This window comes from Rosa chinensis, chromosome 4 (assembly GCF_002994745.2).
Source record: "Rosa chinensis cultivar Old Blush chromosome 4, RchiOBHm-V2, whole genome shotgun sequence".
NCBI lineage: Eukaryota > Viridiplantae > Streptophyta > Magnoliopsida > Rosales > Rosaceae > Rosa > Rosa chinensis.
The window spans coordinates 46,873,679-46,888,859 of record NC_037091.1 but is presented as its reverse complement, the minus strand read 5'-3'; the positions used below and the strand labels follow the sequence as shown (position 1 = coordinate 46,888,859).

Genomic DNA, 15,181 nt, shown 5'->3' with positions numbered 1-15,181 from the left:
CCATCAAAATGACAACGATGTTTTGATGAGTTTTGCTGATGCAGGGTATCTCTCTGACCCTCACAAAGGTCGCTCCTAAATGGGTTATGTCTTTACCATGGGAAGCTTTGCGATATCTTGGAGGTCTACAAAGCAGACCCTTGTTGCTATTTCCTCAAATCATGCAGAGATTATCGCTCTACATGAAGCCGTGCGAGAATGCATATGGCTAAGGTCTGTAGTTAGACACATTCGAGGAACCTGTGGTTTGAAGTCTACCACAGATAAATCTACATGCATTTATGAAGATAATGCAGCTTGTATTGAGCAAATGAAGTTAGGTTTCATCAAGGGCGACAACACCAAGCATATATCGCCTAAGTTCTTTTACAATAAGCAACAACAAACACTTCTAAATATTGAAGTGAATCAAATCTGTTCAGAGGATAATGTAGCGGACTTGTTTACCAAGTCGTTACCTAAATCCACCTTTGAGAAGAGGTATGATATCTACATGTTCGATCTGGAAGAGTAAAGGACGTGTTGTGCTCTTTTTGCCCTTCGACCAGAGTTATTTTTGTCCCACAGAGTTTTTGTTACCTGGCAATGTTTTTAGTGAGGCAACGATCAAAGCGTCATCACTGAGTTTGAGCGGCACAAGGGGGAGTGTTGAAGGATGTCGACTACTCCACTTTCACGCGCGTTGTGCTCTTTTTCTCCTTCGACCAAGGTTGTTTTTTCCCATAGGATTTTTATTACTTGACAAAGTTTTTGACGAGGCAACTTAGAAGCGTATAGCAGATGCAACACTATTGACATGGAATATCCAAGGGGGTGTGTTGTGAATGATAATGACTATTTGTGCAATAAGTATTGCTTAGTGTATGCGATTAACAGACTCGTAATGTATGTGATTGACAGACTCGTAATGTGCGATTTATTAGTATAGCTATTATATATTGTCTTTTGTATACATAATGTGACCCTATATAAACCTCATGTTGAGATGAATATAATACATTTTTCCAATTCTCTAAAAGAGACGGCTTATTGAATCAGTGGGTTTTTACTGAATTTTTTCTTAATCACTTGGCTATTGATTTAAGACGCAAATATGTGACTAAAGTTAGTTTAATGATATTCGTTATTCCTTGTCAAAAAAGAAGAAGAAGAGGAAATTGAGATTTTCCCCACTAGTGGCATAAAACATGAACCCAGCTACCGCGCCCTTCCAAACAAAAATATAATCTCATCCATCTTCCCAAAACCTCAACCTCTGTGTGTGTTTCATACAAAGCTTCTGTCTTTCTCAAACATCTCTCATATTTCATGAAGACAATCTAAACCATGACATTCACAGGAGTGCTGTCCCTGGCTACCTCACCCTTATTCCATTCAGAGTCCCCACTCTCATCTTCTTCTCCTTCTTCTTCAAATAAGGTATGCAAAAGCACTTGTCTTTCTTGCTCTCTAACTCAAGTACCTTCTACTTCTAGTTCTGGTAGTTCTGAGCAGCCTAATGATAGTAACACTAGTCAAATTAACAACAACAAGAGATTTAGCTATAGCAGAGCTTCACCCTCAGTCAGATGGCCTCATTTGAAGCTCTCAGAAACTTACCCTTCACCTCCTCAGACCCAATTCACCCCTCTTGTGGAGGATGCCGGGTTTTCGACCCAACTCTCTGATTCTGAGTCTGAGAGCAAAGAGGAAGATAATGGTGATGTGGGTTTTGCAGCATCATCTTTGGATAAGAATGATGAAACCCAGTTAGTGTTGGGGAGGCCCAGCAAGACCAGGGCAAAGAAAATGACCAAATTGGCTCTTAAGAGAGCCAAGGATTGGAGGGAGAGAGTCAAGTTCTTTACTGATAGGATTTTGGGGTTGAAATCTGATGAGTTTGTGGCTGATGTGCTGGATGATAGGAAAGTACAGATGACCCCCACTGATTTTTGCTTTGTGGTGAAATGGGTGGGGCAGAAGAGCTGGCAGCGCGCGTTGGAGGTGTACGAGTGGCTGAATTTGTGCCACTGGTATGCCCCGAATGCACGAATGCTTGCAACTATCTTGGCTGTTCTTGGAAAGGCTAACCAGGAAGCTTTGGCTGTGGAGATATACACCAGGGCTGAGCCTGAAATTGGTAATACAGTCCAGGTGTACAATGCAATGATGGGTGTGTATGCACGAAGTGGTCGGTTTAAGAGGGTGCAAGAACTGCTCAACTTAATGCGTGAGAGGGGGTGTGAGCCAGACCTTGTGAGTCTCAACACTTTGATAAATGCTCGTCTCAGGTCAGGTGCCATGGTACCAAATTTGGCTATTGAACTTTTGAATGAGGTGAGGAGGTCGGGTCTTAGGCCAGATATAATCACCTACAATACTCTTATAAGCGGCTGTGCTCGGGAATCCAATTTGGAGGAGGCCGTGAAGGTATACGCTGACATGGAAGGACATAACTGTCAACCTGATCTTTGGACTTATAATGCCATGATTTCGGTTTATGGCAGATGTGGGCAGTCGAGCAAAGCTGAGCAGCTCTTTAAGGAATTGGAGTCAAAAGGGTTTTTCCCTGATGCAGTGACATATAATTCTTTGTTGTATGCTTTTGCAAGAGAACTTAATATAGAAAAAGTCCGGGATATTGGTGAAGAGATGGTGAAAATGGGGTTTGCTAAAGATGAGATGACATACAATACTATTATCCACATGTATGGAAAGCAGGGCCAGCATGATCAAGCACAGCAGATTTACCGGGACATGAAAATGTTGGGTCGAATTCCTGATGCTGTTACGTACACTGTTTTGATAGATTCCCTTGGCAAAGAAAATAAGATTACAGAGGCTGCAAATGTGATGTCAGAAATGTTGGACAGTGGAGTAAAACCCACTCTTCGGACTTATAGTGCTTTAATGTGTGGATATGCGAAGGCTGGCAAACAAGTGGAGGCTCAAGAAACATTTGATTGCATGATTAAGTCTGGGATTAGACCAGATCATCTAGCATACTCAGTTATGCTTGATATCTTTCTCAGGTCCAACGAGACAAAGAAGGCAATGACATTGTACCAGGAAATGCTGCATGATGGTTTCATGCCAGATAATGCCCTTTACGAGGTAATGTTGCGGGTGCTTGGAACTGAAAACAAATTGGAAACTATTGAAAAAGTGATTAGAGACATGGAAAAGGTCGGTGGTATGAATGCACAGGTCATCTCTTCAATTCTTGTTAAGGGAGAATGCTATGATCATGCTGCTAAAATGTTAAGATTAGCCATCACCAGTGGTTATGAACTGGACCGGGAAAGTCTTTTTTCTATTCTCAGTTCATATAGTTCTTGTGGTAGACACTCAGAAGCATGTGAGTTGCTTGCATTTTTGAAAGAACATGCTCCCGGTTCCAACCAACTGATAACTGAGGCAATGGTTGTCATACAATGCAAGGCTGGTGAATTTGATGCTGCCTTGGCAGAATATAATAATTCCAAGGGTTTCCATTCTTTTAGCAGAAGTTGTACTATGTATGAAATCTTGATTCAAGGCTGTGAGAAGAATGAACTCTTTGGTGAAGCTTCACAGGTTTATTCTGACATGAGATTCTATGGTATTGAACCATCAGAGCATCTTTACCAAAATATGGTGCTGATATATTGTAAAATGGGTTTCCCCGAGACAGCCCACCATTTGATTGAGCAGGCAGACATGAAAGGCATTCTTTTTGACAGTATCTCCATATATGTTGATGTTATTGAAGTATATGGGAAATTGAAGCTATGGCAGAAAGCTGAAAGTTTGGTGGGAAGTCTTAAACAAAGATGTAAAACAGTGGATAGGAAGGTCTGGAATGCCTTGATACAAGCTTATGCCGCAAGTGGTTGCTATGAGCGGGCTAGAGTGATCTTTAACACAATGACAAGAGATGGTCCTTCCCCAACGGTAGAGTCTGTTAATGGTCTTTTGCAGGCTTTAATTGTTGATGGGAGGTTGGACGAACTTTATGTTCTTATCCAGGAGTTGCAAGATATGGGTTTTAAAATAAGCAAGAGTTCAATTCTGTTGATGCTTGAAGCATTTGCTCGAGCTGGTAACATATTTGAGGTGAAGAAAATATATCATGGAATGAAGGCTGCTGGTTATTTTCCTACAATGGATAGTTTCAGAATTATGATCAAGTTATTGTGCAGGGGGAAACGAGTAAGGGATGTTGAAGCAATGGTTTCTGAGATGGAAGAGGCGGGTTTCAAGCCTGATCTTTCAATATGGAATTCCTTGCTTAAATTATATGCAGGAATTGAGGATTTCAAAAAGACAGTTAATGTATACCAGCAGATTAAAGAAGCTGAACTTCAACCAGATGAAGATACTTACAATACATTAATTATATTGTACTGCAGAGATCGTAGACCAGAAGAAGGTTTGTCGTTGATGCATGAAATGAGAAGGCAGGGCCTGGAACCGAAGCTGAACACTTACAAAAGCTTAATTTCAGCATTTGGTAAGCAGAAGTTGTTGGATCAAGCTGAGGAACTTTTTGAAGAGTTAAGGTCTAATGGATGTAAATTGGATCGGTCATTTTATCATACGATGATGAAACTATTTAGAAATTCTGGAAACCATGCCAAAGCTGAAATGCTGCTGTCTGTGATGAAGGAGGCTGGAATAGAACCCAACTTTGCCACAATGCACTTGCTTATGGTTTCTTATGGCAGCTCTGGACAGCCTCAGGAAGCAGAAAAAGTGCTTGACAATTTGAAAGTAACTGGTTTAGATCTGGATACGTTACCCTATAGTTCAGTTATTGATGCTTATCTAAGGAATGGAGATTATAACACTGGAATTCAAAAGCTCAATGAGATGAAGAAAGGTGGTCTGGAGCCAGATCATAGAATATGGACATGCTTCATAAGGGCTGCAAGTTTGTCCCAGCAGACAAGTGAAGCCTTTGTTCTTCTAAATGCACTACGTGATGCTGGATTTGATCTCCCAATTAGGTATTCTACTAGTTTCTCAAGTTAGAGAGGCATCACAAACACCATGTTTTCTTTTGGGTAATCCATTTATAATCATATCTCTTCTTGTAGGCTTTTGAAGGAAAAATCTGAGTCACTCATTCCAGATGTAGACCACTGTCTAGAGAAACTAGAACCCTTAGAAGACAATGCAGCCTTCAATTTTGTCAATGCTCTGGAGGACCTCTTGTGGGCATATGAACTCCGGGCTACTGCTTCATGGGTTTTCCAACTGGCAGTAAAGAGAGGCATCTATAACCGTGATGTGTTCAGGTATGGGTTGGTAATTATTAACCATCTGGTGGTAGCCAAAAGAAATTGTTGTTTTCCTCATTAAGGATTCCCACCCCCCTTTTATTGGTTTTGCTTATACCTCAGAATCTTGTAAATGCAGAGTCGCTGACAAGGACTGGGGTGCTGATTTTAGGAAGTTGTCAGCTGGTTCTGCTCTTGTTGGTCTTACTTTATGGCTTGATCAGATGCAGGCAACTCTCTTTCTCCTCTGTAGTTTCGTTTCATTTTTTTCTTTTTGAAAAGAAATAGCTTTTTGTTGACTAAACAAAAAGCATAATACAAAGTTCAACATTAACCGTCTGACATAGAGGTTCTTGTTCTGTGGCAGGATGCATCCTTGGAGGGTTATCCAGAGTCTCCCAAGTCAGTCGTTCTGATAACAGGGACATCTGAGTACAACATGGTTTCACTTAACAGTACATTAAAGGCGTGCCTTTGGGAAATTGGTTCACCTTTTCTGCCGTGTAAAACACGAAGTGGTCTACTTGTAGCAAAAGCACACTCCCTCAGAATGTGGTTAAAGGACTCCCCGTTTTGTTTGGACCTTGAGTTGAAAGATGCGCCAGCTCTCCCTGAATCAAACTCAATGCAGCTCATTGATGGATGCTTCTTAAGACGTGGTCTTGTTCCTGCATTTAAAGAAATAAATGAGAAGCTTGGATTAGTGAGACCCAAGAAATTTGCAAGACTGGCTTTGCTATCTGATGAAAAAAGAGAAAGGGTTATTCAAGCTGATATCGAGGGAAGGAAAGAGAAGTTAGAAAAAATGAGAAAGAGGGGAATTGTTGACCCGAGTAGGGTGAGCAGGATTAGGAAGCTTAGAAAGAGGACATGTATAAGACCGTCCATGTTATCAAACACCAAACAAATTGCATCAAAAAGAAGAGCTTTGGATTAGAAGGAAAGTAGCAGATGAATATTTGGAAAGGCTGCTTTTATTTTTGGGGTTTATTCCAAAAATAATACTCATTGTACTGTGAATCAGAAAAAAAGGGTACCTAAAAGAAAGATTCCCCCAAACTTGGCCATAAAATACATGTAGAAACTTGTTAGAGTATTGGTAATTGGCAGTTGATATTTAAGTACTCAGAGGTTTGTCGAGTCTGGAGTTGAGTAAAGCTATGGCAAACTGCATTTTATCACTGATCTGGCTGGAATTTTCTGCTAAAGTAGGTCTCTACATATTCTTAGTTCTCTTGTACACTTGATATGTTCTTTTTATATATAGACAACCCACAGCAGTTAATATTCCTTATGATGGTGTCCGATCTATTGTTCAAAGCATTTCAGATGTATTGTTCAAAGCATTTCAAGTTGCATCTGAATGAGTTTCTTTTCAAAATTTCCTTGTGTAATATAACTATGGTCAACTAGCTAGTTCTTTCCATATTATGGTCTCATTTTACATGTGCATTGAGGTTTATGTATTCCAGAATTTACCTGATGCAGAGAAGTCCAACATTGTGGTTGAAGTTCAAAAGTTGGTGAGGTGGAGTTGCCCTTAAGAGTATCAAGCGCCAAAGTGAAGAAGGTATTCCATTTTATTTTCAAGTGCAGCTTCTTCTTTTCTTTCCGTCTGGAATTTAATCTCTATGCTTGTACAATGTTCGTTTTGAAAGTTTAAGCCTATCTTGTTGAATACCTACAATAATTGTTAGTTTATGCTTTTTAGAAAGTCATATCCTTTTCCATAGTGATTGTCTTCTTGTCTCTGCTTAAAACCATTGTGTTTGTACTGTGTTGTGCTTAAATCTAATTGGTAATGGGTGAATAACTGGCGAATAAGATCACTTCTAGTGTCTGTAAACTGCATGTTTGGATGGGGGTGTTTCGCTAGTGGACCTCCTTATTGGTGAATATGTGTTATACATGCCTGATGCCTGAGTACTTCCATATGATATCAGTTACAAAGCCATGACCAGGAGCTTGGACACGCTTCGATGTCATATCAGTGTTTCAACATCATTTAAATTCAAAAAGTTTATTCAGAAGCTTAAAGGTTCTATCTAGCTATATGCATAAATTAATTGAATCATCCTTGCTGTTTGCGTACTTCCCTTGCAATTACTTTCCATAATAGTGGTTGATTTATTCACACCCTGGTGTTTTATGTTGGAACTTGTGGGACTTTAGTCCCACATGGAAGAAGTGTTAAAGGCTAATGGCCTTTATAGGGAGCTTCCCATGTAAAGAAGTAAATGGATGACATGTATAGAAGTGGGCTTTGTGGGCTTTTCTAGTGGGTTTCCCATTGGATTATGCAAATGTATATAAGTCAAAGATGGGCCTTGGGCCTTGGGGCTCGGTTTGACTAAATCTGATTTTATTTTTTGCTTAACTGTTCAATTTTCGGATAAAATCTAACAGTTGCAATAGATGGAATCAAACAACGTCAAACAACTGCCGACGCAACTGTTCATCTTGGCTTTTATATAAGGACGACCTTCGGTCGTCATTATCCATCGATCAATCTTCTTCTTCCTTTCCCCAAAAAGTTATTCTGAGAAACATAAAGTAGAATTCGTCAGGGTCAAGTTCTTGTGCAAGAACTTGTACCAGATAGTTGTATCCTCTAGATAGACGTCTGAAACTACAGCACAAGTAGGGGCGAATTTCTGTCTTAGGTCACTGCATTGCAGGCCTCTATCTGATCAAGTTAGTGATTCAATTTCGAATTAAAGTTATTTGATTTCAATTGATTATTATTATTATATATTCAATTTGTGATTTAGATTATATATATATATATATATATATATATACGGTTACTGTTCGTATATACTGATTGGTTCTAACATTTTATACGTCCTCATACATGTCGTTGGTATGCAGGGTATAACTGGTTGTGCACCCAAGGGTAGGAGAAATTAGATGTGAGAAATCCAACCAGAGTTTCCTTGAATGACCCTATTGCTCATGCAAATTGTGATACCTAAGAACATCATGACTTGATTACCTTATTTTCTGGTGCGTGTCAATTCTTCTGTGTCGACTATTAGATGCTCTGTTAATTATTCATTGTGGGTGAGTTGGGTGACTGACTTCGATGCTGTTCCAGGAGGTTACGTTGGATGGTGCCCGGAAGCTCTGTTAAATGTCTTTTAGAAGAAGAGGTGCTCGATTGGAACATGACAATCAGGGTGGGGTTGCCTTTGATAACAAAGTTGTTCTCTTATTGTTTTGATATCCTTTTACTTTGTAATATAACTGATATAGATCTAAATGTATACTTGGAAGTAATTTTACATATGGTATATTCTTGCAGGGTTGCCGTATACCTGCGATTTTCTGCTACTTTTTGGGTGTGGACTTTGGAGTAATAAGATAAAGCTATATATATCATTGCCACATGTATTCCTAAAACTGATGATTCCGATACACATGCATGTTTGCCAGTTTAGGACAAAAAGCTTAGGCATGTAGCTATGAGTATGAAGCTGTTCGTAGATAATATGTTAAACTGGATGTGGTAGGATCATACCAGATATATGATTAGCATGCTCCAAGTGAAAAAAGAAAACAAAAAAGGATAAGCGTTTCGAGCCCTGCCACCAGCTAAGAAAGGCTGTGGTATAATTTTTTAAGGAGCATTCCTGTCATTGTTTTTCGCGTTATCAAGTTGCAGAAGATTGATCAATATGCCTCCGTATGGTGCCAAGTTCTCAGAGAGGTGAGGCTCACTAAAATTTTCCCCTCCAACTTCTTGTAACTTGGATTAAGATTCTGAATTATTGGAACAAATGATCAACTTGTGTGGAGTATTGCCTGAGAAAGATGTTATGTTGAAGATTGATGAACCTTAGAAAAGAGAGGACGCAAATGTAAGGTGATATAATCCCCATACTAGTTACCCAAGTGAACCAAGGAATCATTTCTTGAGTTTGAGAACCCATGTGGATCAGTGGTTATGATTTCTGTGATTTTGATCAATGCAAATCGGTTTCGTTTTCAAATGCATTTGCAACATTGGTAGCTAAGAGGTTCATATAAAGCAAGAAAAGGGTAATCAGTTAAGCACGTGAAGGTATATAGACCAAAACGCACAGAAGCAATTCGCTTGTACAACCTTGCATCTGTGCAAAACCAGTTCTCTTTTAAACTTCAGTCATACCTAATTGTTTTCGCTCTGCCATTTGCTTCTGATAGTTGGTATGGATTTTAGTTTATTTCCCTTCTGCTTGTTTGCTTGCTTGTGTGCAAAAGCATTTTGGAAGTTTACATCTTTTCATGCTTCTCTCTGCTAAAGTTTTCTGTTCTTGCTCTTATTTATTTGAATAATCATCTGCATATTGACGGGATTGAAAGTATTGTCATCATGTAATTTGAAGAGCTCGTTGAAGAGAATTACAATTAATCATTTCTTCTTTTGGAGAAGGTGCTGTACCCATAAAACTCAAAATTGTGGGCACCCTTGTCTTGCAAACCAAGGCAAAATAGTGGGTCTACGAAGAGTTTCGTTGATAAGTAGACCTTCCGTGATGTAGATAGGTTAACTTATCAAATCATATTACTCGAGCTTTTAAATGCTTATAATCCATTGGTGCTTACCTTATTTTCTCCATTTTCCTTGAATGTTTCTAGCTTGCTCATTTTGCAAGCCCACACGTTTTAGCTTACAATATCAGTTTAGTTATAACCATATTTCATGATGCTAAGGTACACTGCTCTTTGCTGTTTCACAAGCTGCCGGATTTTCGCCAAGCACTTTGAAAGCCTTCTGAGAGCAGCAGATATGGTAATGAGTTGCAACCAGAAGAGTCAAGCCATTCTCCTTAAACTGTTTTCCAGTGAGTTTACCTTTAATTCCTTATTTTCCTTCTGTCTATTCACTTGCCTGTGTGCAAACTGCACGCAAAAACATTTTTGAAGTATTTTCATGCTTCTTTTTGCTGACATTTATATAACAATAGATCATCTTGGTGGCACATCCTGTCAGATTGTTTTTCTCGTTATTAAGTTGCAAAAGCTTAATCAATATGCCTCCTTATGATGCTAATTAAGTTCATAGCAGAAGGTGAGATTCACCAGAAGTTTCCTCTCCAACATGTAGCAACTTAGATTAAGATTCTGAATTGGAACAAATGATCACTTGCATGGAACATTGCCAGAGAAGCACTATATATCTCGAAGGTTGACGAACCTTGAAAAATAGAGGTAGCAAAAGTAAGGTGATATAATCCCATATGAGTTGCAGAGGTGAATTAAGGAGTCATTTCATAAGTTCAAGAAGCCATGGATCAGTAACCATTCTATGATTTTCAGCAACGCCAATTGATCGGTTTCAGTTCCAAATGCTTTTGCAACATATTGGTAGGCAGGACAGAGTAAATTAATATGAAGGAGGAGGGTAACAGATGTAGATATATAAACCAAAGCACACAAAAAGCTTTACACCCTTTGCATATGTGCAAAACAGGTTTTCATTCACACTTTGGTCCTTTAAACCCCAGGCTTTCCCTTTGTTATGGCTCTGCCAATTGCCTTGTGATAGTAAATTGGTGTGCATTTTTTGGTTCATTTAGCTTCTGTTTATCTGCTTGCTTGTCTGCAATGGCTTTTGAAATTTTGTCATGCTTCTTTTTGCTTACATTTAGCTAACAATACATCATCTTAGTGATTTTATACAGTTTTGATAAATGTTTTCCGTTGCTTTATTTTATTTCAACAATGATCTGCGTGTTGATGAGATTGAAAGTATTTTAAGATGATGGTACCCTCACTTTGACTTCGAGATTAAAATCGATTGCATTTGTTATCAAGTAATACAAAGGCTTAAGTAAGGACTTGAGCAAATCAACGGCATCCGTTTTGAGGAACTCCTTCAAGGCAATGCTTGAAATTGAAAATATTGTTCAACTCGATTGAAATTAAACTATAATGCTAGTACATCAACAACATTAATTGCAGTACTGAAGGAATCAAATTTCTTAATACGCACATACAAGGTAGAAGGTACAGTCTTCGACATTTTCAGGAGAAGGGTACCTCTACTACCTCTACTATATGTAATCTCTACTATGGTTCACAAACGATATATATATAGTCCATTGTAGCTAGGTTTGCCTATTTAAGTGGACCTCTGTTAAGGCGTAAGATAGCAAGCACGACTAGGAAGATAAATGCAAGAGCTGCAAACTGAGTCAGGACCACTGATGCGATCACCTGGTGACAAAATCTGTCAAACACATTGCAGACCTTGTTCCACTGCACATGTGAATTCCCATGGTACCCGATCAGACCGATAGCCATGGCGGCTCCGATGGCTGAGAAAAGCACCCCCACTATCAATATATCAAGGACAATGATGAATAGCCCTAGTGAGCTCTTCTTTGTGCCCCGGTTTGCAAAGGAAAGGACAAGGGAAAATGCTGCGTATACACATGCTATGACATTTGCAACCAGCAAGTACCTAGCACACAGTCAGCAGTGTTTGTAAATTAGTCACTAGAAATTGCAGTGTGCTAAGGATCATATAGGATCTAATATTTGGTTAAATTGCCACTTTGCCTCTGAGAATGTCAATCTGCACCCTGACTTGGCTAAATAGCCAATTTGAACCAGTTTCTTACTTTATTAAAAAAAAAAAAAAAAAAAAAAGGTCCTTAGCCCACCCCCACTTCGTAAGTGAGAAATGAACCACTTTCTTACTTAACATGCATGTCAATTTCAGTATGTCAAATAATTCTAACATTTTTTTTTGGGTCCAAATCAATCGTTCTAATGTTTTGTATCCAAATTACACTACTTGACAACTTCTCTCTTCTCATACTGGGTAGATTTCGTGATGGGTGTTTCATCACTTCAAATAGAACACACACTAATATCAAGTCTCTCTATCATGTATTTGATAGGTAAAAGCAATTTGGACGGAAGTGTTAGCAAGACCCTGACCAAGTGCAAGTTCATCACTTAGCATAATTGTTATGCAAAACTTCAAGCAAATTCATGATGCAATTAATTATGGCGCTGAAGCCATATATATTTGTGATTTGGGTTGGAGGGAGAGAGAGAGAGAGCTTACGCAAAAGCAGATAAGTCATGCCATTTGGCTGTGAGTGGAATATAAATGGCTGGCAAGGTTGGAACCACCTTAATTGGAACAACTTTGGTCTGCTTATTCAACCCTTGAACTATAGCAGCGACCAGAGTTAGTAATACGGCCAAAACCCTCACAAGCGACTCACAACTCCCAACTCTTCTCTGGTTTGCTACCCTCACTTCCTTCTCCGGCATCCCACCGCCATCGGTATTGCTTTTGCCTCCTATGTACTGGCTCTCCATCTTAGTTAGTATACTATTACAGAGGAGGGGGGAGGGGAAGGGAGAGAGAGAGAGCTGAGAGTATGGTGTAGTGTGAAGTTTTAAATAGGAGGGTGAAGTAACTTGAACGTTTGTGGGAAAGAGAGGCTTGGAATTTTTGACGTTGTTGGGAGTTGGGAGGAGAGGTGGGAATAGGTTACTATAGTAGGCGACACTCGGACAATGGATAAGTGTAGGAAACCAAGAGGGGAATCGACACAGAGTCGAATGGGTGAAGGGTACACGTCTACGGCCATGCTACTGATGGCTATATCTCTATATATATACGTGACACATTTCTTTTCAATATGTCCATATATATCTACAGAATTATCTTGTCTAAGAGAGAAATAGAAGACCATCACATATAGACCTGTAAATGGACCGGATTTTGATCCGGACCCGCTCCAGATCCGCAGCTATTAAACGGGTTTGGATTGAACATTTTGATCCGTTGATCCGATAATGATCCGAATCCGTTAACCCGTTTAATAAACGGATCGGATTTGGATTTAGGTCGATCCGATCCGTTAATGATCCGACCCGTTTTAGTAATAAAAAAATATTATTTTTTATTAATATATTATTATTATTTTAAATATAAAATATAAAATATAAAATATAAAATATAAAATATAAAATATAAAATATTAAAGATTTCTAATATTACTTTTTTGTAGAAATCTAAGAGGCAGTCTTCGTAATTTTATTTTTGGTGATACTCTTCATGTAGATCATGTTATTTTAATATTTTATTTATATCTTATGATATAAATTTAATATTACTATTTAAAATTTAAAAATATTTGAAATTATAAACGGATCGGATTAGCGGATCGGGTATCCGTTAATCCGACGGATACGGATTTGGATCGAGGTATCAATGATCCGCCGGGTTAACGGAGCGGGTTTGGATCGAATTTTTTTTTTAGTAAACGGATTTGGATTTAGGTTGATCCGATCCGAACCCGGTCCATTTACAGGCCTAATCACATATTCACTTAATTACGAAAATCTATGCGGGGATTATCATTATCTTCTTCTCTAAAGTTAAGGAGAGTAGTTAATTATCAAAGTAAAAGGAAGTCGAAGAGACTACAATTTGAACTGTCCTCCTATTGGACTGACTAATAGTAGAATGCATCACACCACATTGTCCAAATTTAAGTAAAAAATAGGGGCATTTCATTATACACCCAATTTCTAAAAGATCTAATAGAAAAAACCCACCTATTATTTCTTTTCAATTTACACCCAATTATTGCCAACTAGGATAAAATATTAGATTTCTTTTGTTGAAGAATTACACAAATTGCCATAATTTAAATCTGGCAAACATAAGTCAACTAGCAAAATTAAGTCATCTTTAAATACCTTAATTGTAGATCTTTTTTATTGGTCCCATTATTATTGCAATTTTCATTAAATTCATCATGATTGTTAGAATTATGGATATTTTTTTACATAATTTTCTGAATTCAAAGGTTATATAGATTTAAGTGAATGTGAAATTTACTTTTCGGTAATTTAAACTTTCTATTTTAAAAGTAATTTTCAATTTTACTTACAACCTAACTGAAAGGTAGAGGTTTAAAGTTTTTAACCCAACTAATAGATTGTCTTTTTTTTTTTTATTACAACCTAAAGATTAGACAGGTATGTTTAGCTAACTTGATTTCTAGAAATTTTCATATCAACCTATTTATTAGAATCATTTTCAACATCAGCCTCTTTTTTAGGTATTCTATCATTGCGAGTTGACCATGTTTATTAGGTTGAAAGTCTCTATAATATATGCGTATACCTATATAATAAAGTACTTGATCATCAGAACACTTTTGCTAGTTAATTTGATTTCAAGTATGTATCTAATATATATAGGAGGTTTCTTTTTGTATGACACAGACACCTCTATATTACAATCCATTTTTTTTTTTTGTATCATACCTCTTTATTAGGTTTTCTATTATATTATACCTATGATCGTAGAAGATACGACCTTTTTTTAGCTTGAAGGTTTATGGTATTCAAGCCTCACTTACATCTAATTACTCAGTAGGTAAATTAGAAATGTAGTAGTTGAGAGTAGAAAGCTATCATGAGATTAATATGACAATATACCTAAAAAGAAGAAGAAAGTTATCCAAGAACAAGATACATACTTTATAATTAGAAAGCTTTCGAGAATATAGAGAGTCACCGAGTGTGAGCCTAGAAGTGAAAACACAATAACAAAAGCTTTTTTCCCATTTCTTGACCCCATCTCGAATCCTTTTCTTTTCTTTAAGAACATTTCTTTAGTCGTTCTTCATAGACACAAGAGAGAAGTATCACATACCTGCTTCATTCCCCCCCCCCCCCCCCCCCGCGCCCTTTCTTTCAAGCAAGAAAAACATTTTCTCCCGTAATTGAATCAAAATCTCTTTTCATCTTTTGAAACAATAATTGACCCCATCAAGGAAAAGAAAATTGAAAATCTATTCGAAAACAAAATACCTACATATAAGGAAAACAATAATTGAAATTTGTGCTAGAAATGAACTACTATTGTAATGAGCATATATAGAAATATATACTCAAGTTAGTAATCAAAATATAAAGTA

General features: G+C 37.9%; 2 protein-coding genes across 7 annotated transcripts; one reads left to right on the top strand and one right to left on the bottom strand.

Moving 5' to 3' along the window:
• The first annotated feature begins 1,140 nt into the window (after nt 1–1,140).
• On the top strand, nt 1,141–9,219 carry LOC112197654 (pentatricopeptide repeat-containing protein At3g18110, chloroplastic). 6 transcript variants are annotated; one of them, XM_024338412.2, is made up of 8 exons: nt 1,141–4,967; nt 5,058–5,258; nt 5,380–5,470; nt 5,608–6,448; nt 6,729–6,810; nt 8,112–8,246; nt 8,338–8,419; nt 8,545–9,219. In XM_024338412.2, exons 1-4 carry the CDS (start codon nt 1,327–1,329, stop codon nt 6,175–6,177), a joined length of 4,503 nt encoding a protein of 1,500 aa, XP_024194180.1. In that variant the 5' UTR covers nt 1,141–1,326; the 3' UTR covers nt 6,178–6,448; nt 6,729–6,810; nt 8,112–8,246; nt 8,338–8,419; nt 8,545–9,219. The 6 variants fall into 6 exon arrangements, with proteins under 6 accessions (XP_024194180.1, XP_040375108.1, XP_040375109.1 ...); XM_040519174.1 differs by adding an exon at nt 7,184–7,278 and having other exon boundaries at nt 8,338–8,573; XM_040519175.1 differs by adding an exon at nt 7,184–7,278 and having other exon boundaries at nt 5,608–6,452; nt 8,338–8,573.
• Nucleotides 9,220–11,112: 1,893 nt separating this feature from the next.
• LOC112195950 (CASP-like protein 1E1) lies at nt 11,113–12,711 on the bottom strand. The gene is made up of 2 exons (XM_024336188.2): nt 12,301–12,711; nt 11,113–11,688 (listed from the first exon to the last, which is right to left on the bottom strand). Exons 1-2 carry the CDS (start codon nt 12,558–12,560, stop codon nt 11,343–11,345), a joined length of 606 nt encoding a protein of 201 aa, XP_024191956.1. The 5' UTR covers nt 12,561–12,711; the 3' UTR covers nt 11,113–11,342.
• Between the last annotated feature and the right edge of the window lie 2,470 nt (nt 12,712–15,181).

Coding starts and splice junctions, on each gene's coding strand:
- LOC112195950 (XM_024336188.2), bottom strand. CDS start 12,560: ATGGAGAGCCAGTACATAGGAGGCAAAAGCAATACCGATGGCGGTGGG. Junction 11,689..12,300: donor CATGACTTATCTGCTTTTGC/GTAAGCTCTCTC, acceptor ACTGTGTGCTAG/GTACTTGCTGGTTGCAAATG.
- LOC112197654 (XM_024338412.2), top strand. CDS start 1,327: ATGACATTCACAGGAGTGCTGTCCCTGGCTACCTCACCCTTATTCCAT. Junction 4,968..5,057: donor GGATTTGATCTCCCAATTAG/GTATTCTACTAG, acceptor CTCTTCTTGTAG/GCTTTTGAAGGAAAAATCTG. Junction 5,259..5,379: donor TATAACCGTGATGTGTTCAG/GTATGGGTTGGT, acceptor TTGTAAATGCAG/AGTCGCTGACAAGGACTGGG.